Source organism: Eretmochelys imbricata, chromosome 8, assembly GCF_965152235.1.
Source record: "Eretmochelys imbricata isolate rEreImb1 chromosome 8, rEreImb1.hap1, whole genome shotgun sequence".
Classification (NCBI taxonomy): domain Eukaryota; kingdom Metazoa; phylum Chordata; order Testudines; family Cheloniidae; genus Eretmochelys; species Eretmochelys imbricata.
Genome location: NC_135579.1, coordinates 3,514,901 through 3,542,815, shown reverse-complemented (window position 1 = coordinate 3,542,815; position 27,915 = coordinate 3,514,901). Strand labels below are relative to the sequence as shown.

At 44.6% G+C, this 27,915-nt stretch overlaps 1 protein-coding gene across 1 annotated transcript; it reads right to left on the bottom strand.

Annotated features, from left to right (window-relative positions):
- Positions 1-540: 540 nt before the first annotated feature.
- Positions 541-27,915, bottom strand: LOC144269160 (hepatitis A virus cellular receptor 2-like). Its single transcript, XM_077824661.1, has 13 exons — positions 27,863-27,915; positions 21,943-22,287; positions 19,801-19,880; positions 18,916-19,039; positions 18,453-18,515; positions 16,061-16,081; positions 11,043-11,099; positions 8,317-8,661; positions 6,806-6,856; positions 5,678-5,766; positions 4,950-5,073; positions 4,033-4,072; positions 541-3,541 (listed from the first exon to the last, which is right to left on the bottom strand). The coding sequence occupies exons 1-13, from the start codon at positions 27,909-27,911 to the stop codon at positions 3,448-3,450; spliced, it is 1,482 nt and encodes a 493-aa protein (XP_077680787.1). The 5' UTR covers positions 27,912-27,915; the 3' UTR covers positions 541-3,447.

Here is a 27,915-nt window from a genome sequence, read left to right as displayed (position 1 = left end):
GATAAGAGCTCTCTAAAGAGCTAACCCCTACACTGCTGCCAAGTGGGGGCTTCTCACAGATGGACAAGGAAATGCCAGCTTCTCTGAGAATCAGTTCCCAATACTTCTTGCTCACTGTCATCACGCTAACGAACGTGTCAGTTTTTTAGAGTATGCATGAAGTTAAGAGGAAGACAGCTTCCTGCTGAGATCTGGACATCTCTGTTGCTGATCACTAAGGGTACGTCCCCACCACAAAAAACCTGCTGGAAAGAGAGCCCCCGAGCCTCCATAGACTCGGAGACCCATCCCCCTCACCCAAACATAGACTGCTATTTTTAGTCCCGCAATCCTGAGTCAGCTGACTGGGGCTCTGAGACTCAGCACTGTAGGGTTTGGGGTGTTTTTGCTGTGGAGACATACCCTAAGGGCCTGATCTAGAGTTCACTGAAATCAGCAGAAAGACTTGCAATGACTGCAGGGAGGTTGGAATCAGGACCTTCCTTTATGTATATTTATAATGTTTTATTATTCCAAATACAAATATATCCAAATACCAGTTTCATCATAATACACAAAGTAAGCAAAGAGAGGTAGGATAAAAGAAGGACAGGGGAAGTGACATCTCTATCTTCAGGATCTACATTAATCATTGACCTCTAAAAAGCCAGCCCATATTGCTTTAAATTTTCTGGGCATTCCTCTTCTGCGGAATGCCAGTCGTTTGTTAGCTGTGCATTCCAGCTGTATCACAGAGCCACGCATCAATGTTTGATGGGGAGCGATTTAAGTTTTTGCAGCATTAATTGTTTACTGACCAAAGTTGAATGTTGGAACCACTTTGTCTTGTTACCAGGTAACTTCAGGTATTGGGGGGTTCAGAGACTTCCTGCAGTTGGCATGCAAAAGCAGAAGGAGCCGTGAACTCTGTGCACATTTTTATAAGCATGCAATACAATCTCAGACTGTTTCACAACATTAACAGAGATCCATTTTACAGATAAGGATGTGGAGTAGACAAACCGGAAGGATGCTGTAACCATAACTTTTATCATCATATAACCTATATATAATTTTGTACAAAGATCCCCGAAGGTGCTTCTCATAGAAAATTTTGTAATTTTGATTTAAAACAAACAAACACAAAGATTTTCAGGTAGTCAGGGTGATTTCTAGTAAGAGATGAGCAGACTCAATTGTTAAACTATTGGAAGAGTGACTGGTTAGGACTCGGTCTGGTGCAACACACAGCTGATCCAAAGAACAGTCAGTGCTGCAATGGTCATTCAGCATGGGGTTTTAAAAATCCTTCATTGTTGGCCTCACTGCTCCTAGTGAAGTCAACAGTAAGTGCTATTGGAAGTCCTGCTGTCAGACTATGGATAGGATCTCACTGTTTGACTTTCGAAGACAGATTCTGACCTCACTCACACCAGTGTAATACAGAAGTAATGGAGGTGAGAGACCAGAAGCTCATTTTAATGTCTCAGTAAAATACATACTGGTTTTCTGACAATCCCAGTGATATAGCAAAATAATTAGGCTATTACAATAATAACGACTAAGAAGGTGAAGTTTCTCTAAATCTCAATCTCGTCCTGTGTTTTGTTTCTCATTGACAGATACCGCTGCTCTCTTAACCCAGAGTTTAGGGAGAGAGACTCCAGACCTGATTTCCTATTTATTCTAAACACTTTCTCTGAGCCAGCGAATCTCACATACAGGATGTGATTAAAATCAACACAGCATTATTGTCTCTCTACGGCTTGGCGGACAATAAGAATGAATGAAGGTCATGCCTAGTGTAACTCCATTGAAAGCAATGACTGAGGATGGAAAGTTTGCTTACTTTAATTTTCCTAATCATTCCTTTAAAAGTACCCCCCACATTGGCTTTTCTGCATCACCAGCTGGACTAACTCTAATAAGTTTATCATGACTGATATCAGGAGATATTTGGCTCTCTCTTGCACATACTAGGTCTTTGCATTCTCAGGAAATCTGCTCTAGTTTCCTAGATATAGCTGGCTAAAAAGTGGGTTTTAAAAAACAGCTGAGCAAAACTGTTCTTCCCACCAGAACTGCCTGAATTTGTATCAGTTAGGTTGTGTTCTATTGCATGACCGTACAAAATGAAATATGCTGGCTCATCCCAATCCAATTCATTGTGGGACAGCCTCAATCTTTGTTTTGCAGTGTCCCTCGACCAAAAAGCATGGGGGTCACGTGTCCAATACCAGTTCCATTAACTGGGGTGCCAGTTACAGTCGTGTATGTGAGAAGCAGAATTTGTCTCAGCCTGCTGTCCCCTTACACGGCTTAAATCCCATTCAAATTTCAGTATGGTTAGTGGAGTTATTTTGGATTTATACTGATGTAAGTGAAGAGCAGATTTTGTCCCAGCATTTGTTGAGTTACCAAGATCTCTGACATACTCTTCCAACATGACTCGGTTTCCCCTTGGTAATAGCAGTGAGAGGAATTTATTATTCATTCTTCAGGGTAGCTAGTGTTTTTTCTAGTTTCCTAGAGTTCTGGAAATGGGAGATCCTGTCACTAATGTGGTTCATGGTATGAATCATATCCGTTTTTTAAAAAGCGCAGAGGAAGAACCGGATGTATTGTTTCCAGAGTAAAACGTGCTTAGTCATAATTAACTGAGACAACAAAATGTATGTATTCTATGTATTAAGAGCCTGACCTGCCAAGGTGCTGAACGCCTTCTGGGAAGTGCTGAGTACTCTCCATTCCTAATGACTTCTTAGAAGTTGAGAAGTTTCAGCATCTTCCTGAAAGCACTTAGGATCCAGCAGGATTGAACTCTCACTGGTAACGAAGAATGAATATATTTTGCCTTAGCAAAAATACAGTTAAACTTTTGTTGTTTGAAACATTCACAAACAAATTCCTCTTTACAGCTACATCATCACAACTGCCACAGCCTGCTTCCCCCTGCAGATGGCATGGTATGGTTCCTGGCTGTGCCATCCTGCCCCAGGAAATCCAGCATCAAGGTAGAGACAACAGTGTTGGAGACACGGGTAAATATGAAAGTGGACTGTAGCTTCTGTCTTCTCAGCTGCTTAGGCATTGTGGTCTTGCTCTCATTCATTCTCAGAAGTGGCAATTTGTATCTGGTAACAAATGTAATACACGTATCGCTTCCATTCGGAGAATGGATGCTGAGAATGGCACTAAACTGTGGAGCCTCGTGTCTGCAATAGACTGGCAAAGTCTTAGCCCTGAATTTGTAGACACTTCTTGCTTTACTGGAGTGATGCAAATACTAGTTTGTCAGTCCATGTGCCCTCCACCAGGAACACCCCTCTTCGAAATTCTCAGTTGTATCAAACAAGGGTTAAAAGTGGTCAGTAGAACATATAGTTTAGAGTGTTGTATAAACTGGGCTAGTTTTATAGTAACTGGCTAAAGCCACAGTGTTGATCAGGGAACGGATCCAACCATTCTTTAGTCCATCGTATAAATATTCTCTTCTGCATGGACCCCAGCTTCCAGCGTGCTCTGGAAGCCTCCATGTTCTGGGTTGGAGAATGAGACTGAGCTGCAGAGAGAGTAACAGACCCAGACCATTAAAACATAAACAACAAACCAGAAACACAAGACACCCGATATCCAAAGCAGATGGTTTACTGGGAAAATATGAACTATAGTAACATTTACTATTAGACGCTAGTAATAATGAATCATTATGTATTTATAAGGCACCGCAGGCCTGAAGATCTCCTGTTGCTTAATGTAAAATCAAGAAATACAAACCACGAGCCAGATCAACCGTTTGCTTAGTAAACAAAAAGAAGCACATGAGGAATAGCAATGATAATGAATTTCTCTTTTTGCATTGTTGTGTCAGATTATCTGTCCTGATATGACAAAGCCAATCAAAGTAAAAGCATGCAGCTCTGGAAATGTCAGCGTGTGTCCTGGAGTGTCTGTTTGGCACATTTCTTTCTGTCCTACCAAAGGTGCAGACATTTTGGGACCTAGTTTTTGATTATGGCTACAGCAGAAAACAGCATAGCGAATAGCATTTACCTTGCCAAAGTCTTCAGCTTCTGTCTGTTGTGGAAATACCCTGAGGATCGTCCAAAATAGGAAAGCCGGGGGAGGGAGAAATGTGTTTGAAAATCATTAAAAAAAAAGAAAGCAGCAGGTTCAATGAGAAAAAGTCAAGTGCAAAAGTTGAAATAAGGGAGCTTTAAAGTGGGTCTTTTAAATATGTGAAACACCCACTGTTTACAAGAGGCCAAACTCCCGTAGGGGCTACCCACGTGTGTACCCTGATTGAGAGCCGCCATGGGAGAAAGTCTGCAAAAGGGAACATCGTGGCTGGCGTCGCACAAAGCAGCTGCAGCTTCCCTTGTGATCAGGAAAGGCCAGGAGAGCACAGCACCCACACTGAGTGGGGTGGGGGCATGGCCAGTGCAGCATGGAGATGGATTGATATAGGTCAGGGGTGGCCAAACTTACTGTCCCTCTGATACGATAATCTTCAGAAGTTCGAGAGCTGGGCGTGACTGCTGGGGCTCGGGGCTTCAGCTCTGTGGGGCACACCTGCCAGTGCTCCTGCCCTGCAGTGGCATTGTGGGCTAGGAAATTCTGCCTCAGGGGAGGGACTTGCCGTGGTTTGGGGCTGAAGCCCCAGCAGGTGCCTCCGGTAGGGCTGAAGTCCTGAGACCCCCATCCCTGTTGGGCAGAAGCCCCCAGCCCCTCCATCCCACCACAGGGCAGAAGCCCCAAGCTCCCGCTCCAGTCTGGTAGACGGAGAATGGGCGGGGGGGCTCCATGAGCCGCACTTTAACTGTAATAAAGCACATGCGGCTCCGGAGCTGCAGTCTGGCCACCCCGATATAGGGCATCCTCTGAGTAGCCACCACTGGCCAAGGTCCTAGGGAAGCAGAGAAATAAAACTATCAGTCTTCTTGGATTATCGTCTATCTCAAATCACTTACTTTTGGATAGAATTAGGGCCAAAACCAGGATGACTAGAAGTACCACAAAAATGCTGATTCCAACATGCATCCCTGCCCCCATGGATTCTGGCTCCATTAGCTGATGGATTGACGTGGACATAGTCTGCTGAAACACAGAACACGAGGGTATGAGGGGCAGGAATAGAAATCATATAGACGACTTGAAAAATCATTTGGCTGCAAGGTAAACAGTAAACACACACTAGAGATAATGCACCCAACTTGAGACAGTGTGTGATTCCATACAGCTGGACTCTGATTACGGTTGGGATTTTCAAAAGTGCCTAGAGGGAGCGAGGTGTCCAAACCCCATTCATTTATGTAGAATAGGTGTATATTCTAATTTTATTTATAGTTTAAAGAAGCAGCTCTTCATTCCAAAAGCCTGCATTTAAGGCCAAACACTGCAGCCCTTATTCAAGCCTTGATCCTGAGAAGCGACGCATGCCTTCAATTCCTATTGACTTCAGTCTTTAATTAGACAAAACTCCCTTTCAGCTCAGTAAGGAGCGAGTAAGGACTCCAGGATTAGCCCTTTCTACATGTCACTGGAGTTTGTTTGCATTTTGGTAACAAAGGCATCAGCGCTATTTCCCGGGCACCAGAGGGACAGACTCAATAGAAGTATTTCTCTTTTCCAACCAAAAGAGAGCATGGAAAGTGATCTGCAGAGACAATATAGTCACTATTCCGACCTGACCACTTACAATTGAAGCATCCTGAGGGGCTTCTGAACTGAAAACCAACGGCCATTGTGGGGCGACGGTGGAAGGTGTGTCACTGGCATTCGCAGCAGCTGAGCAATGATAAGATAAACCAACATCTCACTTAGCACAGCTAATAATTCTTTCCGTCTTCATAGCTAGACAACACCAACTTCTCTATCTAAAGTGAACTGATTTCTCCTGAGAACCGATGGGCTTTTGACGGCACTGTAAAGGGCAAGTGGTGTTGCATACAAGGCTTCACAAAGCTGAGAACACTTTTATGTAGCATTGAGGCTGGCCACAGTGAGACAAACTTGCAAAACTTGCAACTACAGCATCTTGACGCGGTGCCTATTTCCCGGCTTAAGGCAGCACCGTATAACATTTAAAACACAGGGCTAGAAAATGCAAAAACTTTACTACAATGGTTCAGTGAATGTGTCATTTGATTACTGAATAACCCCACAAGCAATAAAACCAACCCACCAATCCCAAGACTGAAAATGTGCTATCTGAGGATCTACAATTAGTGAAAATGGAGTCCCCTCCTGTTTATTTTAAGGGGACTGATTCTAAATGAGATGGTCTGCTTCAGCTGTTGTCTATGCTCGGGAAAGGGTGGCATTTCCTGACATCAAAGTAACACAACTGTCTGTCTCTTTTTGAGGCTTCTTCACGGATGTGTCCATTATACACATAAGTATACAAGTTTCTCTGCAGCTAGAGACACATCACATGCTGAGAAAGTTTTCACTTCCTCTTCTGAGAGGGCAACAGAACTATGTGGAAACATGTTCGAGTTGCTGAGCTCACAAAATCCAGATGAATGAAGCTGGCATTTCTGGTTTCAAGTTCAAGCTGAGCTCAGAAGGCTCAAAAGCAAAATATAAAAAATAAATATTAAAACATAAAACAGTTTTAGCGGGCTGCAAATTGTTTAAAAGACCCCTTCAGACCTTCCCATCTTTGCTTGGGGCTTATTGTTAGATCACAGGGGATCAGATTTTATAATATACAAGTCAAAGGGAATATTTTCAACTACTGTTTGTTATTTAGTTCCCCTTCTGGGATCCCATTACAAAGGGACTCACACACACCAGAGAGGCGGAATACTTGGATAACCATTACCTGAAGTGTGTTCAGATGTGTAAGTGTGAGGGCCTGCAGTGGAGGTCCTAGCTGGTGTTAAAAACAAAACAAAAACCACACATATTACAACAGTCAGCAAGATGTGTCCAACAAACTGAAAGAAATAAAATGCTTTAACAACAACATATCACCAGCAATAAAACCATATCCCTTTATCCATCTGGTTTATTGCAAGAAGAAAATGACTTTGTAACTTTTATTTGCAGGACAATACAGTGCAGCAAAAGGAGAGAGAATGAAAATCACAGTTACACTATCGATGTATCTGCTTGGGGGTTTTATCCTGCCACCTGTCACCATAGCCTCTGAGCACCTTCCATGTCAAATCACTAACGAAGGTCCTAGCAGACTTCCTGGAGGGTCTGGACTTCTGCCTTTTCTGGGTAAAAAAGTTGGCTTGGGGTAAAGTTTGAGGTTTGATTTTGCTTGTTGCCACAACTGGAGTTGTACATTTTAAAATGTGTTATTTGCCAGACAACAGAGCTGTAGGGAGCCCGTGTTGAGATTAAACTTCTGTGTATAAAAATCAGTCATGACTTAAGGCTGGGTTGTACAAACTTGACTTACGTTGATGAGCACTGGCTCCAACAGGAGTACTTTCATGAGTGCTCACCGAGGGCTGGAATTCACCTATATGTTGAAAGCCAGGCCCTGGCACCGCTTAACTCCTCCTCAGCCGAGAGAGGGCTAGATTCATACCTGGTGCAAGAGTACAACACTGAGTTCAACGGAGCTGCACCTGCTGATGCCAGGTCTGCATTTGGCCCCACAAGTTTGAAAGGAAACATGGCTTGGTAGGGGAAGATATAGAGGTTCTGTGGTAGGGCAAACAGATAAGTCTAGGTTTCTAGGGGTAGGAACAAAAGTCAGTTAGGGTCTGCTCCAAGCAGGTTTCCCGGCACCAGGGTGAGGATTTATAACATTGGAATCCCAGAAACCAGAGAGGGGACCAGGCTTTCCGAGGAGAACATGTCGCCAGGGGCTCGGGAGCCCTGCAGAACTTTGTGATGTCTGTCACAGCGGGCACAATAGTATCCTTTTTATCTTCATGAATTAGGGTGTGACCCAGAGCCCAGTAAGGTGGATGGGTACCTTTCATTCATTGTAATGGCCGCTGGATCTGCCCAAGGAGGAGGAACGTGAACACATCTACCCACAAGAGGGGATTATTGTGCCTAACTAATGAGAGAAGCATACTATGCTGTCCACTCTCCTGGATGCTACATGCAGTATTGCGAAGATTGCTAGTAAGAGCGGTGCGCCATGGCACAAGGGAACAAAATGTCCATTCCCGTGCACTGGCTCTGCTGGGTTACACTGATGGCAGAGGCTGCTTCCTTTCCACAGTGGTAACGGTACAGCTTCAAAGTCATAATGGTTAACACTGCAGGACATTAATACATTGTTTCTGTCACAAGCTGAGAGAGTCAGCCAGAGGGCAGGAGTTTTACCCTTCAAGGACACTCATACAAAAGAAAAGCTCTGCTCACCTGTCTCAATCGCAACTTCCAGATTCTTCTGCTGATCATTGAACCAACCAGGGATCTCCACACGGCAGCAGTACACCCCTCCATCTGCTTCTGCCACATTCACTATGGTCAGGGACACATCCCCCTGAGCGAGATTCCCTTCTAACTGGTATCTGCTGGACTGACGCTTGGTTACCCTCCGTCCATCTGTCCAGAGAATTGGCTGAGAACACTGAAAAGAAGGACAGCTGCCCCGACCCCAGCACATTGTTGTGATGTCACTTTGGCGATTAACTCGGTATTTACAGGGCAAAGTGACGTTCTGACCCACCACTCCTCTCACTGGAGAGCCCGATACTGTGAGACCTGCAGACAAAGATACAACAGTAATTGAGACGGGGCTAGGATACAATGCACAGGCTAATGGGACCTGCTTGACATCTCAGTCACAACACAAAACTGTCCCTGTAAGCTCGCCACATACCTCCATTGCAGGTGGATCCACTGAGGTGTGTGTTTCTCCTCCTCCCCCCAACAGGCGAGGATGACAGCAGGACACACACCATGACGCTTTTGCCCACAATGTGGTTCTGTCCAAGCCCAGGAAGCACTGATGTGCCCAGCTGCTGCCGCACCTCACCCTCCTCACCACGGCCAGGACCATGCAGGGAGAACAGTTCTTGAATCTGCCCCACTTAGCTATGGGCAATTCTTTCAGCAGCTGTGTGTGCGGCTCCCTGACCTAACAGGCGTTCAGTTGTCAGGACCCAGGACAGTTTGGGAGCCATGGAAAGGCACACAAGTCTGTCTTCATGTTGGTGTCACTTGTTTGTGAGGGAAGCTATGCCGGCTAATCCTCCTGACAGTGGCCCACGACCCCTGTGGTGTCCCTGGATGGTTCCCACCGGCAACTGTTACAGATCCTATGATAGTGGTGACTATAACCACCTCCGCTATAATACGGCTTTTGTGGGTGTGCAGTTCTCCAGACCCCCTCTTGACTCCTCACTCACAGGGGTTCAAGATAGTATGAGCTTCACCAGGACTTGTGCAAGACTTGTTCCTGCAGTACCTGGAACTGATAACTCAGACTCTGTTGTTCTTAATGGGAGGATCTGTTGGGTTTTACTTGGTCTATGATCCTCTCCTTCCTTTCCCTGTCCTTTCTGAGCCAGAGCCCAGACACAGGGTGAGGTAGGAGCATGTTACTGCTGCAGGGTCATAAGCCAGATTACTGTCTCTGTCGGTCTCTGGCTGCAGGTGGGAGCGGGTAACGAGTTTGGTCTAACAAGCTAGCACAGGGCAGCTGGAATGGGCTGGTCTCCTGGTGGAGGCAATACTAAGAGAAAATGGTGAGACAGGCTTCAATGGCTGAATTCCCCTTGCATGAAGATGCTGTGGTTTCAAAATTCCCTAGTGGGCACATATTCTGGGCTAGACTCTCAAGATAGCCCTTAGGGATGTGAAATTCACCCCCATGCAGAGATCCAGCACAAAGTATATGCATCACCTACATCCTGTTCACTTTGAATTTCATCTCTCATGGAAGAGCAAAGGAAGCTCTGCTTTTGATAGAACAGGTATTATAAACTTCCTATCCAATTGAATAATAGGGTATCAATAGGTTTAATTCCTCAATCAAGTAACCCCTAATGCTACCGGGGTAGAATGCTCTGCAGTGGGTGTTAATACTTCCCAATGCAATTTTTCCAAATTGGTCCAATATAAATGAGGGTTTGTATGGGAAAGGAGATCAATATTCGGTAGGGGTTAGTTAAGCTAATCCTGACCTTTTCCCAATGAAAACACTGTTGAACACCTTTAACCTTGATTTAGGTGGGCAAGGTGGATAACGTTAGCTAATCAACCTCTTTTCCTAAAAAAGAGGGACCTTTTCAGTAATACAACTGCTTCCTACTGCAACTTTGCCACAGTAACCTGTGAGAAACTCAGCTCTGACAACATATGGTATTAGCAGTTCATAAAGAAACATTTTTGAATCCCACCTCTTATTTAGCAAAAAGAAATATTTTGAAATAAAAACAGAAGGAGACAGAACCTGTCATCTCACTTTTACAGCATATGGACCATATCCTGCCATTTTTAATTTTTGTATTTAAAGCAGATCTCCCTGGCCTGACGGCATTAGGTGGCCCATTATCTTCACAACTGCTCCCCACCCAAAGTCACAGCACACATTTTTTCTCTAATATATTAACGGTTCATTTTAAAAGTGCACTAAAAACACTCAATTCGTTTACAGAGGGAAAGTCCATAATACAGACGAAATGTTCACAAACGGTAAATTAGGTCTTGTTTTATATATATTTCTAGATGACATGGGTTTATAGATCTATGCTCATCTCTAAAGAGTATAGAAAGACAAATAAGTTTTATGCAAATGTAGTTTGCCAGTCGGTATTTCAGACCCCACTGCTCATGGTTCACATTTGGATGATTATTTTTGTAACCATAATGCCCAGAAATTTCCTTTTTATAAAAGAAAACGAAAGCTAGAGGAGCTCCACAGAAGGCTATTGAGCAACTCTGGCTTATTTTTTACATTGCAGAAGATTGCAGAGTCTGTGGCAAACTACAACACTGTGACACATGACCAGCCTTCTTTAGGAGACATCCAGTTTAGTCCATGTTTAGTTACTCTCCAGGAAAACTCAGGAACTATTATTCACTAACTGCCCATCAAAGCTCCATCCACTATCTGTTATTCTCTTATTCACCTTACTTACCTGTAAACAGGACCATTAGGATCCACTCCGAGATGAAATAAGGAGCCATGGTGATAACTGACAAGGCGGCAGAGAACAGTCTTCTTTAAACTTTGCAAGGGCTTGAGGAAAAAAAATAATGTTCTTTTCTGACACAATCTTATAGTTTCACTTCCCTAATGTCACAAATGATGTCACACTTAATAGACTGAATATTACTCATAGGCCTAATCAGGGTTGGCTTTTCCTGTGGTTAGCAGCCTTTTGCTCGCTTTCTCCATGTCCACACTAGCAATTAGCTGTTGCTGACAATGGGTGCACATGGTTTAACTGCAAGAGCAAACCACTCAGAAGCATTTCAGAAGCCCTGGTTACAACCTGCTTGACCACAGTTTCTGAAATAGCATTGAGCTCAGATTGTTCTTATTGCCACTTGCAGTTAAACTCTGTTCAGCTGCACCCGTTTCTTACACCCAAACTGTGGTGAAGTGTAGAATATTCTTGATGTTTCTCCCTGCCCCCCATCGTGCCCCTTTGTTTAGCCACATTGAATAGATATAGCAAAAGAGTTCACATGAGTATGTACTGCAGAGAGACAGATGAAAAAGAGAGACAGGGGAGGGAGTTCCTAGGAGAAACATTGGTATTAATGGATTCCCAAGCGTTTACAATTCATACTACCCTAACAGTTGTTCATTTTTTGGAATAATATATTTCTGACTATTTCCATCTGGCTGGCAGATGTTGCAAAAATACTTTGACCATCCAGATTATTAACCACCCAGATAAGACTGTGAGACCCACCACCAAAAAATATTGGCAGACTCACACTGTTCCACTGCTGTAGCCTACAGGGAGTTGCAGCATGTTGTCACTAAAAATACTCAAGTGATGGAAAAGATGACTGGCCTCTTGGACAACTTCTCAGGACCACTGCTTAGCTACTTTCCCCTTCAACAGGATACAGGGAGTGCAGGATTCCCAGAAAACATCTTTAAAAATGTCTTTGAGCCTAAGTCTTTAACAGATTTACTTTTCTCATTCTTCGGGTGGCATCTTGGAGGGAAATGCTGCTTTTTTCTAATCTCTATCCTCACAGGGTCAGTAAGGGCATATAGAGTTGTTGTTACCAGATGATCAGTAGAGAAGCTTTATTGCATGATCTTAATTAAAAATACCTACATCTAGCACCTATTAGCCCCTGCAAGTTTTCCAGTAATCAGTTACGTGACTCTGCAACAAATTGCTTATAATTAAATTAAACCTCTACCATGGATTTAAATTAACAAAACCATACTTCTGAACCATCCACCTCAACATTTCCATAGTTGAGGTGTGAGAGTTGTGCAAAATTCTGCTATTTACAACTCACTTGAACCCACTATGCAGAGAGGGGCTGTGAATCCTATAACTGATATCAGGCAGTGAGATAAATGAGCCAGTATGATTAGACATGTGCCACTTGGTTTTGAAGCGTAAATGTCAAAGATCAGGCTCTAGTTATTCTTGTTAGCTGTGACCACAAACTGTTCCAGATCTCTGTAATGAGGGTTAAAAACAGGGGTGAATAACTTAAAGGACTTACCAGTACGCAGGGAGGCTGCGGTCCTGCGCAAGGTGGGGGGGGCACACCACTCTGTGCCCCCAGAAGGGGCGTGGCCTCGTGCAGAAGGGGCGGGGCTGCGGCCAGACTCCCCCAGCCAGCCCTTCAGCGCTGCCCGATTTAAAAGGCCCAGAGCTCTGGTCACTGCTGGGAGCTCCGGGCCCTTTTAAATCACTGGGCCCTGGGACAGCTGCCCCTTCCCCCGCCCCGATCAGTGGCCCTGCCAGTACGGTCGCCTGTGTACCGACGGCCACTGTCTTACTGGTACACCGTACTGGCTTACTTTCACCTCTGGTTAAAAACCAAATAAAGGGCTTACTTAGACATTCATTTTATACCAAAAGCACAGGTTAATAAGAGTCCTCAGTTAAGTGACCTTTATTTAATTCTGTTTGCTACCAGAAATTGGCAACACACCAATTAAAATCTTTGTTTCACTTCAGCAGCTCTCCACCGCATAAAGATCACTATGGCGACTGACCACTCTGCCGGCAGTGGCAGCAGAGGTGGGCACAGGCCTCGAAGGACTTATTTCTACAGCAGTCTGTCAACCCGGAAGTTTTCTGCATCCACTAGAATTCACTTGCACATTTGAAATGATCTACAATGTCAATAAAATGATCCAAGTCCTTCAGTGAGCCCAAGACACAGTGGGTGACATTTTTGAAAATTAAACATTGTTAGATTTCCACAAGAATTAAGTATTTAATCAGAGACAGGGCTCAAGGAGTCTGGAAGTCTGACAAGTCTTTTCATCTGCTTGCAAATGTAAATGGTTGGATTTTGGAACCTTCCTGCGTCTCTTGGGTGCACGGTAACGGAGGATAAATTGTTATGAGGTGGGTGGAGCACAGGAGCCGAACCACTGATGCTGGGTGCGTCTCTAGTCTCAGCTGGGTAACAGCACCCTGGGCTGTTTCCTTGAGAAGGGCTAGAGGGATATTGCACTGAAGTTAACCCCTGAAAAATCTATGGTGCCTCAGAGATGTGAGAAAAATCACAGGGACACATACAGGTGCGCAGGCAGAGTCTAGCGTAGAGGTGGGCAAACTACGACCCGCGGGACCGTCCTGCCCGGCCCCCGAGCTCCTGGCCCGGGAGGCTGTCCCCCATCCCCCGCAGCCACGCCACCGCACGGCACAATACTCTGGGCGGTGGGGCTGCAGAGCCCGGCCTGACGCGGTGCTCTGTGCTGCGCGACATGGCTGTCTGTCCTGGAGCAGTCGCACCGCCGGTGCTCCAGGCAGCATGGTAATGGGGGCAGGGGGCGTTGGATAGAGGGCAGGGGAGTTCAGGGGTGGTCAGGGGCGTGGATAGGGGTCGGGGCGGGCACAGGGCGAGGAATGGGGGTTGAATGGGGGCACGGGTCCCAGGGGGGCAGTCAGGAAGGAGAGGATGGGTTGGATGGGGTGGTGGGGGGTGGTCAGGGGACAGGGAGGGTGGATGGGGCAGGGCGCCTGGGGGGGGTCAGTCAGGAGGGAACAGGGGGGTTGAATGGGGTGGTGGGGGGCAGTTGGATGGCACAGGGGTCCCGGGGGGGCAATCAGGAAGGAGGGGGAGGTTGGATGGGGCGGTGGAGGCAGTTAGGGACAGTCAAGGGAATGAGAGCAGGGGGTGGTGGGGTGGATGGGGCAGGAGTCCTGTGGGGGGCTGTCAGGGGACAGGGGGGTTGGATGGGGCAGGAGTCCCGGGGGGCAGTCAGGGGACAAGAAGCAGGGGAGTCGGATAGGGGGCGGGGGCCGGGCCATGCCTGGCTGTTTGGGGAGGCACAGCCTCCCCTAACCGGCCCTCTATACAATTTCAGAAACCGGATGTGGCCTTCAGGCCAAAAAGTTTGCCTGCCCCTGGTCTAGTGGGTGAAAGGGATAAAGGGACCCTGGGACATTCTGGGAAATAGCTGCGGAAAGGGTATGTATGTTTTGGTCAACAATTGCCACTGTCTGACAGGGTCTGATCCAACTCCCATTTACTTTGAGAGGAATTAGATCAGGCCCTTTGTCAAGAGAGCATAAAAATATTTTTGCACAAATGTATTTGTTTTTTGTTGGCGTTGGGACTAATTAGTTAAAGTTCGCATGATGAAAAAGCACTTTGTAAATACTAGGTATTATTGCATTAAATCCTGAGGTCCTTGCACACAGCTTGATTCGGTATATATGAAAAGAACCATGTTGCCACATCTGGAGGATTGCTAGAAACCCAGAGTCGCTATGGAGATTCAGAGCTTCTGTGCAGATTGTCTTGATTTCTACAGGGATCCCTATGGTTCTCTGTGGGGACGCATGAGCTTTGTGGTTTCCTCTTCTCAGGTGCTCAGTTACTGTGGCACTTGCTCTCATTCAAAGAAAAGAAGGAACAGTTTGCATCTGATAATAAGTATATTTTTGTGCTCCATGACTGAATGAACGAATTCTGAGAAAGATGGTTTGCTTTCTTACATTCAGAGACTGGAGCCTGGGCTAGACTGGTGAAGGTTTAGCTTAGAACCCATAGAAGCTTGTAGCTTGACTGGAGGTGATACTTGTAATATTTGGCAGTCAATTTTCCCAACACAGGGAGCATCCCTCTTAGTTTTGCTGCTTGATAGAACTAAGAATATGTATAAACAATGACTAACAATGGTCAGTGGAACATACAGTTCAGGGAGCAGCATAAAATGGGCTCTCTTTGTCTTTAGTGGCTAATACTACGGTTTTTCAGCCAGGGCGGCTCTCTGCACTCACATCTTTTCTATGGACAGTTTTCAGCCTGCTGTGTTGGCCTCAACCTTTGGATCCTGCATGCTTTCATGCCACTGGGTCTGAGCAGTGTCAAGACACAGTCTCTGGTTTGGCCTGTCAGGCACCTCCATCTTGGGATGTTGGATGCAGCTGTCGTAGGCCCCATGACCTCTGCTGAAGCCCCCAACTGTCCCTGGTAATTTATGCACTCTACCCGCCAAATTCTACCCTTGCGGCACTCCAATTTATGGTTTAACCCTTCAGAGACCATGTGACAGTTAAATCAAGGAACAATTTGCAAAGGAATTTCACACGCACACTTTAGACTGCACAAGAGATTTACAGAGCTACAGAAAAAATAAAGACTTGAATGCAACGGCCCCACCCCACAGATGATCTCTTCCTTCCGTTTGGGTCTGAGGTGTGCCTGGTCAGGTGAGGTGGAGACTCCCTTGTCCCTCTTGCTGCTGGCGATCGGTGGCTCCCTCTACACAGAAGCCCCCTCGTTTATATACATGAACTTGGTCTTGAACCCCAGTGTGATACCTCATGTCCCAGCCATGGTTTGGAGGGGCTGAGGCTGATAAGAGTCATAAGCAAGTCAATAATTCTTTGCAGCCATCCGGGTGACCCATCCCGTGTTAGTTCTGCGTAAGGTGAGAAACACCACCTCCTCGCTGATCACCACCTCAGGCTATGCACACCCCAGTCCAAACCGGCTCTCCGCCCACGACACACTGTAGGATGATTCACAAAATGACGGTTATAACCCTGAATGCAGGTTTACAACCACAAACGATACTCACAAAACAAAAGGAGAAGCGTAAACTGACAGACGCATTCTCAGAACAGTCACACACAATATCTATCCATCCTGTACTCATTTTCCTCTGCATTGATCCCAGCTTCCAGTGTGCTTCAGATCCCTCCATGTTTTGTGCCACAAAATGAGATTGGGTTGGAGCAAGAGTAATAAGCCCAGACCTTTAAATAACAAGGTCTTGACAGTAACACAACAGGCTGGGTAGTGAAATCAACCAGCTCACTAAGAAAATGGGAATCAGAGCAGAACTTATTAAACAATACTTATAATCAATACTTGAGTATTTAGAAAGAATTCCAAGCCCAAAGGTCTGCTTCTTAATACAATGCAAGCAAAAACAGTTATGCTCATATTTTGCTTACTGGTTAACAACAAATAGCAATGATCATGCCTCATTGTCAATTAATCGCAGTTAATTCATGCAATTAACTCGAAAAAATTTATCGCAATTAAAAAAATTATTGCACTGTTAAACAATAGACTACCAATTGATATTTATTAAATATATTTGTGTTTTTCTATATTTTCAAATATATTGATTTCTATTACAACACAGAATACAGAGTGTACAGTGCTCACTTGATATTTTTATTACAAATATTTGCACTGTAAAAATGATAAACAAAGGAAATTGTATTTTTCAATTCACCTAATACAAGTGCTGTAGTGCAATCTCTTTATTCTGAAAGTGTAACTTAGAAATGCAGATTTTTTTTTGTTACATAACTTCTCTCAAAAACAAAACAATGTAAAACTTTAGTGCCTACAAGTCCACTCAGTCCTACTTCTTGTTCAGCCAATCGCTCAGACAAACAAGTTTGTTTACATTTACAGGAGATGCTGCTGCCTGCTTTTTATTTACAATGTCATCTGAAAGTGAGAACAGGCTTTCGCATGGCACTTTTGTAGCTGGCATTGCAAGGTATTTACATGCCAGATATGCTAAACATTCATAGGACCCTTCATACTTCAGCGACCATTCCAGAGGACATGCTTCCATGTTGATGATGCTCGTTAAAAAATAATGCGTTAATTAAATTTGTGACTGAACTTCTTGTGGGAGAACTGCATGTCTTCCGCTCCGTTTTACCGCATTCTACCATATATTTCATGTTATAGCAGTCTCAGATGATGACCCAGCACGTGTTCATTTTAAGAACTCTTTCACGGCAGTTTTGACAAAATGCAAAGAAGATACCAATGTGAAATTTCTAAAAGTAGCTACAGCACTAGACCCAAGGTTTAAGAATCTGAAGTGCCTTCCAAAATCTGAGGGGGACGAGGTGTGGACCATGCTTTCAGAAGTCTTAAAAGAGAAACACTCTGATGTGAAAACTATAGAGCCCGAACCACCAAAAAAGAACATCAACCTTCTGCTGGTGGCATCTGACTCAGAAGATGAAAATGAACATGCATTGGTCCACTCTGTTTTGGATCGTTATCGAGCAGAACCCAACATCAGCATGGACCCATGTCCCCTGGAATGGTGGATGAAGCATGAAGGGACATATGAATCTTTAGCACATCTGGCATGTAAATATCTTGCAACGCCGGTTATAAAAGTGCCATGTGAACACCTGTTCTCACTTTCCAGTGACATTGTAAACAAGAAGCGGGCAGCATTGTCTCCTGCAAATTGTAACCAAATTTGGTTGTCTGACCGACTGGCTGAAGTAGGACTGAGTGGACTTGTAGGCTCTAAAGTTTTACATTGTTTTATTATTCAATGCAGTTATTTTTCGTAATTCTACATTTGTAAGTTCAACTTCCATGATAAAGAGACTGCACTACAGTACTTGTATGAGGTGAATTGAAAAATACTATTTCTTTTGTTTTTTACACTGCAAATATTTGTAACAGAAAATAAATATAAAGTGAGCACTATACACTTTGCATTCTGTGTTGTAATTGAAATCAATCTATTTGAAAATGTAGAAAACATCCAAAAATATTTAAATAAATGGCATTCCATGATTGTTTAATAACGTGGTTAGTTGTGCAATTAATTTTTTTATTCACGTGATTAATCGCACTTAATTTTTGTAATTGCTTGCCAGCCGTATTAAAAACAAATAGCAATGATCATGCCTCATTGAATGAAATTGCAGATAACAATGCAAGAAAGTTTATCTATCCTGGTATGAAAAAGCCACTCAAATTAAAAGAATGCACGTGTGAGAAGCCAGCGTGAGTGTGGGACTGTCTGTTCTGAACAACCTAACAAAGATATAGCAATACTGGCTTCTTCTTATAGGTACAGAAGAGACAAAATGAATAGCACTTACCTGGCCAAATTCCCCAGCTTCTATGTATTGTGCAAATACCCTTAAGATTATCCAAAGTAAGTGCTGTGGGGGGGAGAGAAGCACATGGTTATGAGAACAGAAGTTCTAAAAAAGCAGCAAGGACAGGAAAAAGAGCCAAGTGAGAGAAATTCAATAAGGGAGATTTAAACCCAGGTCCTCAGAGCATAAAGGGTTAACTGACTCCACTGGACACCCTAATGGGGAGTTTCCCAGGGAAGGTAGTGTCTGTAGCTGCAGAAAGCAGCTGCCGCTCCCCTTATGATTGGGCAGGGCCATGGCAGCACAGTGTGAAAAGTGGACAGCAATGACCGAGGAAGGGCCATTTCCAGGGCAGCTTGGGGAAGAGTTGATTCGGTGCATCCCCCTACAAGTTGCTGTTGGTCGAGTTAGAGAAATAAAAATATTAATGCCCTTGAGTTGTTCTCTCTCTGATTTTACTTACATGTGAAGATTAACAGGGAAAAAACTAGGAGGACTAGAAGTGACAGAATGACACCAATTCTAATATACATCCCTGTCCCCCTGGATTCAGGCTCCAGTAGATGGACTGATGTAGACACAGCAAACTGAAACACAGACATGAAGGTATTAGTGGGTATTAATTATATGCATGATTCAAAAGCCATTTGGGCATCTTGGAAAAATATGGTAGACACACACTTGAGGTGATGCACCCAACTGGAGATAATGCTCTACTTCCATTGAGTTGCTATATTAGGTTACATGAACCAGGAGTCAGAGTTAAATATTTATTTTAAGTTTAGCCTTGAAATCTGAGGTTTTTGCCTTCATAAGGATGGAATAAGAACTGCAGGATTAGTCCCTTAGATTTGTTATCAGAGTTGTTTTTCTTTTGACAGTTAAACCATCAGGACTATTTCTGAGACAGCAAATGGACAGACTAAATATGTGGTTTGCAGTGTGTTGTACCTGTGTTGATGCCAGGATATTAGAGAGACAAGGCGGGCGAGGTCATATCGTTCACTGGACCAAGAGACAAGCTTTCAAGGTCCAGTGACTTGAAGAACAGCTCTGTGTAGCTCGAAAGGCTGTCTCTTTCCCCAACAGAAGTTGACCCAATAAAAGTAGGGTGACCAGATGTCTCGATTTTATTGGGACAGTCCTGATATTTGGGTCTTTCTCTTATATAGGTGCCTATTACGCCCCCACCCCATCCGCTGTCCCGATTTTTCACACTTGCTGTCTGGTCACCCGAACTAAAAGACTACTTATGAACATTTCTCTGTTCCAATCAAACTAGAGCACTACCGGTAGTGACCCGTAGGGAAGATATATGCACCATTTAATTGACAACAGAGATACTTACAGCCTGAGGGGCTTCTGAGCTAGAAATAGATAGCCATCTTGGTGTGACAGAAGAGGATACCTGGGTGACAGTTGCAGCAACTACGCAAATAGAAAATAAACATCACTTAATACAGATGACAGTTCTTCTCTGATTCGCAGGCACAAACTAATCAAGATCAAGTGCTTTTACTTAAAGCACTCACTTTACTATTCTCCAGAACTCTCACCAGAATGCCTCTACCCAAAGTCTCTGCCTTATTTAGTCTCAAGCACATACAAACACAACAGACTATAGATCACCCCCAAACAATAGTTACCCACAGTCTGGAAGGGTTTCAAGTGGTCAAACGACAATTGGCCAGCTATCCACCTGTCACTGGGGATTCCAAGAGATGTCCAGAAGGTCAAATCCAAATTCCTCAGATCTGTCTACCCCTTTTATGTTAGTGTAAGCAGAGTCAGGATGAGCTCTGCCCTGACATCTGGTGGTGAGGTGTGGCAAGTTGTGGAAAAGAACTTCAGGGGCTGATCTCATTTGCATAGGCAAACCCACCCCAAGCAAATTGGGGCATGTCCTTTCCCTTTAGTTCTTGAGTCCAGCAACCCAAAATCACCCAAAGTCCCAAAAGTCCAACGACCCAAAAGTCTCTGTCCCTGATCAAGGCAGCCCCAGGTCCAAAGGTTTATCTGCAGAGTTTTACCTCCCAACCTGGGTGGAGATTGGGGGGGGGGTTAAGGGGCACCTTACGTGGTCCAAAGCTGATGCCCCCACCTCTCCATGGGGCTTCGCTCTGCCAGCCGCCCCATGGGCTGCTCTAGGCCTCCAACAAACTGCTCTGCTCCACCAGCCACTCCGCTCGCCCTCCCACAAACTGCTCCACCATATATCTTCAGGCTCCCCCACTACTTAACACAACGCTCAGTGATTTCAGCTTGTAGTAGGGGAGCCTCAGTGCTGGTGCACCATTAGCCCAAAGTGAATTCAGCTCAGCAGCCTGTAACTAGACTCCTAATGGAATCAAAATTAGCTCTGATATTCCACAGTGGAGAGAGGAGGAAGTGCAATTAGCATGTAAGGCCCTCCCCAGGGGGCCCATGCCACCAAGTGTTAATACCTGTTCCCAGCCTCTCTCAATTCACAGTTTTGGAACCCATGTCCCTTGCCTAGCGAGTGCTACTTAGTTGATGGCGAGTCCCTCCATCATAACAAAAGGCCAAGTGCAGTTCCACTGTCCTTGATTCTCATAATCAGGATAATAACAATTTATTCTTCCTACCCCAATAACAGAGACACTGGGGATCCCACAGTAGCCAAAGTGACCATTTGGGCAGCTCTGGCCTCATTCTAGGCGGGGTGGGTGTGCCTATGCAAATGAGATCAGCCCCTGAAGTTCTTTTCCACAATTTGCCACACCTCACCACCAGATGTCAGGGTGGAGCTCACCCTGACTCTGCTTTGCTACAATTACTTCAACAACATGTCAATCATAGAAAAACCATTAAGGAAGCACTTTTTAATCCATTAGGTATACAGATGTGTTTTTGCAGGGTCTGCAGCCTCATGGGCCCCAACACACTCACACCAAAAATCAAATATAGATAGACTTCCAGATTTTCCACAGACATTTACCCCAGCACATCAGAGAGGAGACTGAGTCAGGTTTACTCCATGGGATTGCTGCTAACCCCCACCCGGCTTGCCTTAGTTAAGTTCTTGCAAAGGCCTGCCACGTAGCTACTTTTGGCAATAAGCAAAATAATCGATATTTCAGGACTGGCAGTTGACAGTGGTTTGGGCACCTGGCTGGTTGCTAAAAATGCCCCTCATCAATGGGAGGATTACTGTGCATAAGCCAGGAAAGACACCTACTCCATGGCCCATTCTTTTGGATGCTACATGTGGAAAAGCTGAGAATGCTGATGAGTCACGTGCCATGGCTCAAAGACCTGAAGTCTCCATTCCCGTGCACTGGCTCTGCTGGGTTACACTGATGGCAGAGGCTGCTTCCTTTCCACAGTGGTAACGGTACAGCTTCAAAGTCATAATGGTTAACACTGCAGGACATTAATACATTGTTTCTGTCACAAGCTGAGAGAGTCAGCCAGAGGGCAGGAGTTTTACCCTTCAAGGACACTCATACAAAAGAAAAGCTCTGCTCACCTGTCTCAATCGCAACTTCCAGATTCTTCCGCTGATCATTGAACCAACCAGGGATCTCCACACGGCAGCAGTACACCCCTCCGTCTGCTTCTGCCACATTCACTATGGTCAGGGACACATCCCCCTGAGCGAGATTCCCTTCTAACTGGTATCTGCTGGACTGACGCTTGGTTACCCTCCGTCCATCTGTCCAGAGAATTGGCTGAGAACACTGAAAAGAAGGACAGCTGCCCCGACCCCAGCACATTGTTGTGATGTCACTTTGGCGATTAACTCGGTATTTACAGGGCAAAGTGACGTTCTGACCCACCACTCCTCTCACTGGAGAGCCCGATACTGTGAGACCTGCAGACAAAGATACAACAGTAATTGAGACGGGGCTAGGATACAATGCACAGGCTAATGGGACCTGCCTGGCATCTCAGGCACAACACAAAACTGTCCCTGTAAGCTCGCCACATGCTTCCATTGCAGGTGGATCCACTGAGGTGTGTGTTTCCCCTCTTCTCCCCATCTCCTCTCTACAGGGGAGGATGACAGCAGGACACGCAGCGCGGCCATGGTGGTTTTGCCCATGATGTGGTTCTGTCCAAGCACAGGAAGCACTCATGCATGCTGCAGTTGCACATCCTCGCTCTCCTGACCCTAACCAGGAAGATGCAGGGAGAAGTTCTTTGATCTTCCCAGCCTACAGATGGGTGGTTCTCTCAGCAGCTATGTGTGCGGCTGCCTGACCTAACGGGAGTCCCATGGTCAGGACCCAGGACAGTCTGGGTACCACACAAAGGCACACAGGTCTGTGTTGAGGTTGGTGTCACTTGTTTGTGGGGGAAGCTATCCTGGCTAATCCACCTGACAGTGGCTCTCAAACTGCTCCACTCTAATGGAAGAGATGAGGCACAGTGGCTTACAACACCTGAGGTGTCCCTGGATGGTTCCCACAGACAATGGTTACAGATCCCCTGACAGTGGTGACTATAACCACCACAGCTATGATATGGCTTTTGTGCATATGCAGTTCTCCAGACCCCCTTGTCTCTCCTCACTCACAGGGGTTCAGTGTAGTAAATGGGCCTCACCAGTACCTTTGGAAGACTTGTTCCTGCAGTACCTGGAACTGCAAACTCATACCTTGTAGTTCTTGCCGAGTGGATCTGTCTGGGTTTTATTCAGTCCATGATCCTCCCCTCCCCTTCCCTGACCTTTCTGAGCCAGAGTCTGGACACAGTGTGAGGTGGGGGCATGTCACTGCTGCAGGCAGGGCCAGCTCTAGGCACCAGCAAACCAAGCACGTGCTTGGGGCGGCACTCCAGCCTTCTTTTTTTTCGCTTCAGCGGCATTTTGCTTGGGGCGGCAAAAAACCTAGAGCCGGCCGTGGCTGCAGGGTCACAAACCAGATTACTGCCTGTCTGTGTCTGGCTGCAGAACGAAACCTGGCTGGTCTAATGAGCCAGCATAGGTCAGCTGGCATTGCCTGGTAGAGGCAATACTAGGAGAAAATGGTGACAGACTTCTCCCGAGTGATTCCATTTGCATGAAGATGCTGTAGTTTGAAAATTCCCTAATGGGCACATATTCTGGGCTAGATTCTCAAGATAACCCTCAGGGCATGTGAAATTCACCCCCTGTGCAGAGATCCAGCACAAAGTATATGCACCACTTACATCCTGCTCACTTTGAATCCCATCGATCATTTAAGAGCCAACTTGTGCTGGACCTAAGAAGCACGGAAGGAAGCGGAGAAGTGAGCTGTAGCTCACGAAGGCTTATGCTCAAATAAATTGGTTAGTCTCTAAGGTGCCACAAGTTCTCCTTTTCTTTTTGCGGATACAGACTAACACGGCTGCTATTCTGAAACCTCTTTTTATTGGTGTACACTAAAGAGGATGTGACACAGATTCCCACACCTGAGCCATTCTGTTTAGGTGACAGATCTAAGGAACTGTCCCAGGTTAAGTTGTAAATAGAGGTGGTTTTGGAACAAACTGGTAAATTAAACAGTAATAAGTCACCAGGATCAGATGGGATTCACCCAAGAGTTCTGAAGGAACTCAAATATGAAATTGCAGAACTATTAACTGTGGTCTGTAACCTATGATTTAAATCAGCTTCTCTGCCAGATGACTGGAGGCAAGATAGTGTAACACCTATTTTTACACAAAAGCTCCAGAGGCAATTCTGGCCATTACAGGCTGGTAAGCTTAACTTTAGCACCAGGCAAATTATTTGACTATAATACAGAACAGAATTATCAGACATATAGATGAAGATTATTTGTTGTGGTAGAGTCAACATGACTTTGGTAAAGGGAAGTCATGACTCACAAATGTATTAGAAATCTTTGAAGGGGTCAAAAAACAAAACAAAACACATGAGAAGTAATTCTTCCACTCTACTCTGCATTGCTTAGGCCTCAACCGGAGTATTGTGTCCAGTTCTGGGTGCCACATTTCAGGAAAGATGTGGACAAGTTGGATAAAGTCCAAAGAAGAGCAACAAAAATGATGAAAGGTCTAGAAAACATGACCTGTGAGGGAAAATTGAAAAAATTGGGTTTGTTTAGTCTGGAGATGAGAAGATAGAGGGGATGTGATAACAAGTTTTCAAGTACATGAAGAGTGTTACAAGCAGGAGAGGAAAAATTGTTCTCAACTTCTGAGGATAGGACAAGAAGCAATGGGCTTAAATTGCAGCAAGGGAGGTTTAGGTTGGACATTAGGAAAAAATTCCTGTCAGGGTGCTTAAGCACTGGAATAAATTGCCCAAGGAGGTTGTGGAATCTCCATCACTGGAGTTTTTAAAGAGCAGTTTAGGCAAACACCTGCCAGGGGTGGTCTAGATAATACTTAGTCCTGCCATGAGTGCAGGGGACTGGACTAGATGACCTCTCGAGGTCCCTTCCAGTCCTATGATTCTATGTGGACAAGGGGGATCCAGTGCATACAGTGTACTTAGAGACTTTCAGAAAGCCTTTGACTAGGTCTTTCACCAAAGTCTCTTAAACAAAGTAAACTGTCATGGGATAAGAGGGCAGGTCCTCTTATGGATCAGTAACTGGTTAAAAGATAGGAAACAAAGGGTAGGATAAATGGTCAGTTTTCAGAATGAAGAGAGGTAACTAGTGGTATCCCACAGGGATCTGTACTGGGACCACTGTTATTTGACATATTCATAAATGATCTGGAAAAGGGGGTGAACAGTGAGGTGGCAACATTTGCAGATGTTACAAAATTGCTCAAGATAGTTAAGTTCAAAGCATCCTGCAAAGAGTTACAAAGGGATCTCACAGAACTGGGTGACTGGACAACAAAATGGCAGATGAAATTAAATGTTAATAAATACAAAGTAACACACATTGGAAAACATAATACCAACTATATATATATAAAATGATAGGATCTAAATGAGTTGTTACCACTTAAGAAAGAGATCTTAGAGTCATTGTGGATAGTTCTCTGAAAACATCTGTTCAGTGTGTAGCAACAATCAAAAAGCTAACAACATTAGGAACTATTAGGAAAGGAAAAGATAAGAGAGAAAATATCATAATGCTAAAATGAATCCAGGATACTCCCACACCTTGAACACTGTGTGCAGTTCTGGTCACACCATCTCAAAAAGGTATATTAGAATTGAAAAAGGTACAGAGAAGGGCAACAACAATGATTAGGGGTACAGAACAGCTTCCGGATGAGGAGAGATTAAAAAGACTGGGGCTGTTCAGTTTGGAAAAAAGACAACTAAGAGGGGATATGAGAGAGGCCTATAAAACCATGACTGGTGTGGAGAAAGTGACTAAGGAAGTGTTATTTACTCCTTCACCCAAAGAAATTAATAGGCAGCAGGTTTAAAAGAAAGTATTTCTTCACACAACGCGCAGTCAGCCTGTGGAACTCATTGCCAGGGGAAGTTGTGAAGGCCAACACTATAATTGGGTTCAAAAAAGAATGAGATCCGTTCATGGAGGATAGGGTCCATGAATGGCTATTATCCAAGATGGTCAGGGATGCAACTCCATGCTCTGGGTGTCCTAGCCTCTGCCAGAAGCTGGAATTGGGATACAGGGTATGGATCACTTGATGATTACGTGTTCCGTTCATTTCTTCTGAAGCACCTGGCACTGGCCACTGCCAGAAGACAGGATACTGGGCTAGATGGACCATTGGTCTAACCCAGCCTGGCCATTCTTATGTCCTACGTACAGGGAACAGATTCACCCTGGATGTTCAGTTCCAGTTCCACCTTCCTTGAAAAGTGCTGGGCAGGTAAACTTGCATGTTAGACTGGACATTGTGTTTGCAAGTGGCCAGTTAAGTGGCATAAACCCTTTGAAAATGTAACAGAGCTTTTAGTGAGCTAGCTCTCTCTTGCTTTCTTGACTGAGCACGTGCATGAGCATACCCACCATGAGACAATAGAACAGTGGATAAAATACAGAACTCACTTTAAAAATGCTGTGGAAACCCCCAATGCTCCTTATAACCATCTTCCCTTTTGAATAATACATGGCATCAGATTGCATTTCCTGTTTGAATTACCATGAATATCATTCTGCACTCCCACCAGATTACACAACTTCAACGTTCACTTCTATATTTAATTCACATATTTGTGTATGAGAAGTTTTGTCTAATCACCTAATTCAGTCGTAAAAATCCCTTCAGTTTCCCTGCAAGTCTAGTGTACTCACAGACAAAACCAGCACACAAGAGCTGTAGAAAGCAACAGTATTTCTGTGCCAGCTAGACTGTTTCTCTCTGTAACAGTTACAGGATATTGTGTATTTACTAAAAGAAAAGGAGTACTTGGTAATTGGTTAGTAATTGGTTAGTCTCTAAGGTGCCACAAGTACTCCTTTTCTTTTTGCAAAGACAGACTAACACGGCTGTTACTCTGAAACCTGTGTATTTACTGCACCTCCAGTGCATTAAATCTTTTGTGCTAAGGGTGTTAATCAAAGTCATTCCTGGTCAGATAATCCAAATGTCAATCAAAGCCAGCCCTTAACCGGGCACACAAAAGGGGAGCTTTGAATACTCATTCTAGCACCTCACATTTCAAAGGAAGCTTCCTCTCAAATAAAATAGAAGGCTATTGATACCCTAAATTCGTCACTCAAGTAACTCCTAACGCTACTGGGGTAGAATGCTCTGCAGTGGGTGTTAATACTTCCCAATGCAATTTTTCCAAACAGGTCCAATATAAATGAGCGTTTGTATGGGAAAGAAGATTAATATTAGGTAGCAGTTAGTTAAGCTAATCCTGACCTTTTCCCAGTGAAAACAAAGTCTTACACCTTTAACCTTGATTTAGCTGGGCAAGATGGATGTGTTAGCATCCAGGAAAAGCATAATGCAGACAGACTACCGATGAAACTTTTACAAAAATGAAAGTAGGTCTTTCAATACATTTCTAAATGACACGGCTACATAGATCTTGGAACCCAGGTGAAACAGTATGGAAAGGAAAAAGTTCTGTGCATTTGCTGTTTGTCAGTAGGCCTTTCAGACCCCGCTGCTCACGGTTCACATTTGGATGGTTATTTCTGCAACCACAATGCCCAGAAATTTATTTTTTATAAAACAAAACGAAAGCTAGAGGAGCTCCACAGAAGGGTATTGAGCCGCTCTGGCTTATTATTTACATTGCAGAAGATTGCAGCGGCTGTGGCAAATTACAACACTGTGACACATGACCAGCCTTCTTTAGGAGACATCCAGTTTAGTCCATATTTAGTTACTCTCCAGGAAAACTCAGTAACTATTATGCATCCGATGAAGTGAGCTGTAGCTCACGAAAGCTTATGCTCAAATAAATTTGTTAGTCTCTAAGGTGCCACAAGTCCTCCTTTTCTATTATGCAGTAGTTACCTATCACAGCCCCATCCACTATCTGTTATTCTCTTATTCACCTTAGTTACCTGTAAATAGGACCATTAGGATCCTCTTCAGGATGAAGCAAGGAGCCATCGTG

Excerpts from the sequence above, each read along its gene's own strand:
- LOC144269160 (XM_077824661.1), bottom strand. The coding sequence starts at position 27,911 with ATGGCTCCTTGCTTCATCCTGAAGAGGATCCTAATGGTCCTATTTACA. Across the intron at positions 18,516-18,915 it reads TTCCCTGTTAATCTTCACAT|CACTTACTTTGGATAATCTT; the intron begins GTAAGTAAAATC and ends TCCCCCCCACAG. Across the intron at positions 16,082-18,452 it reads AAGCTGGGGAATTTGGCCAG|TGTGTCGTGGGCGGAGAGCC; the intron begins GTAAGTGCTATT and ends ATCATCCTACAG.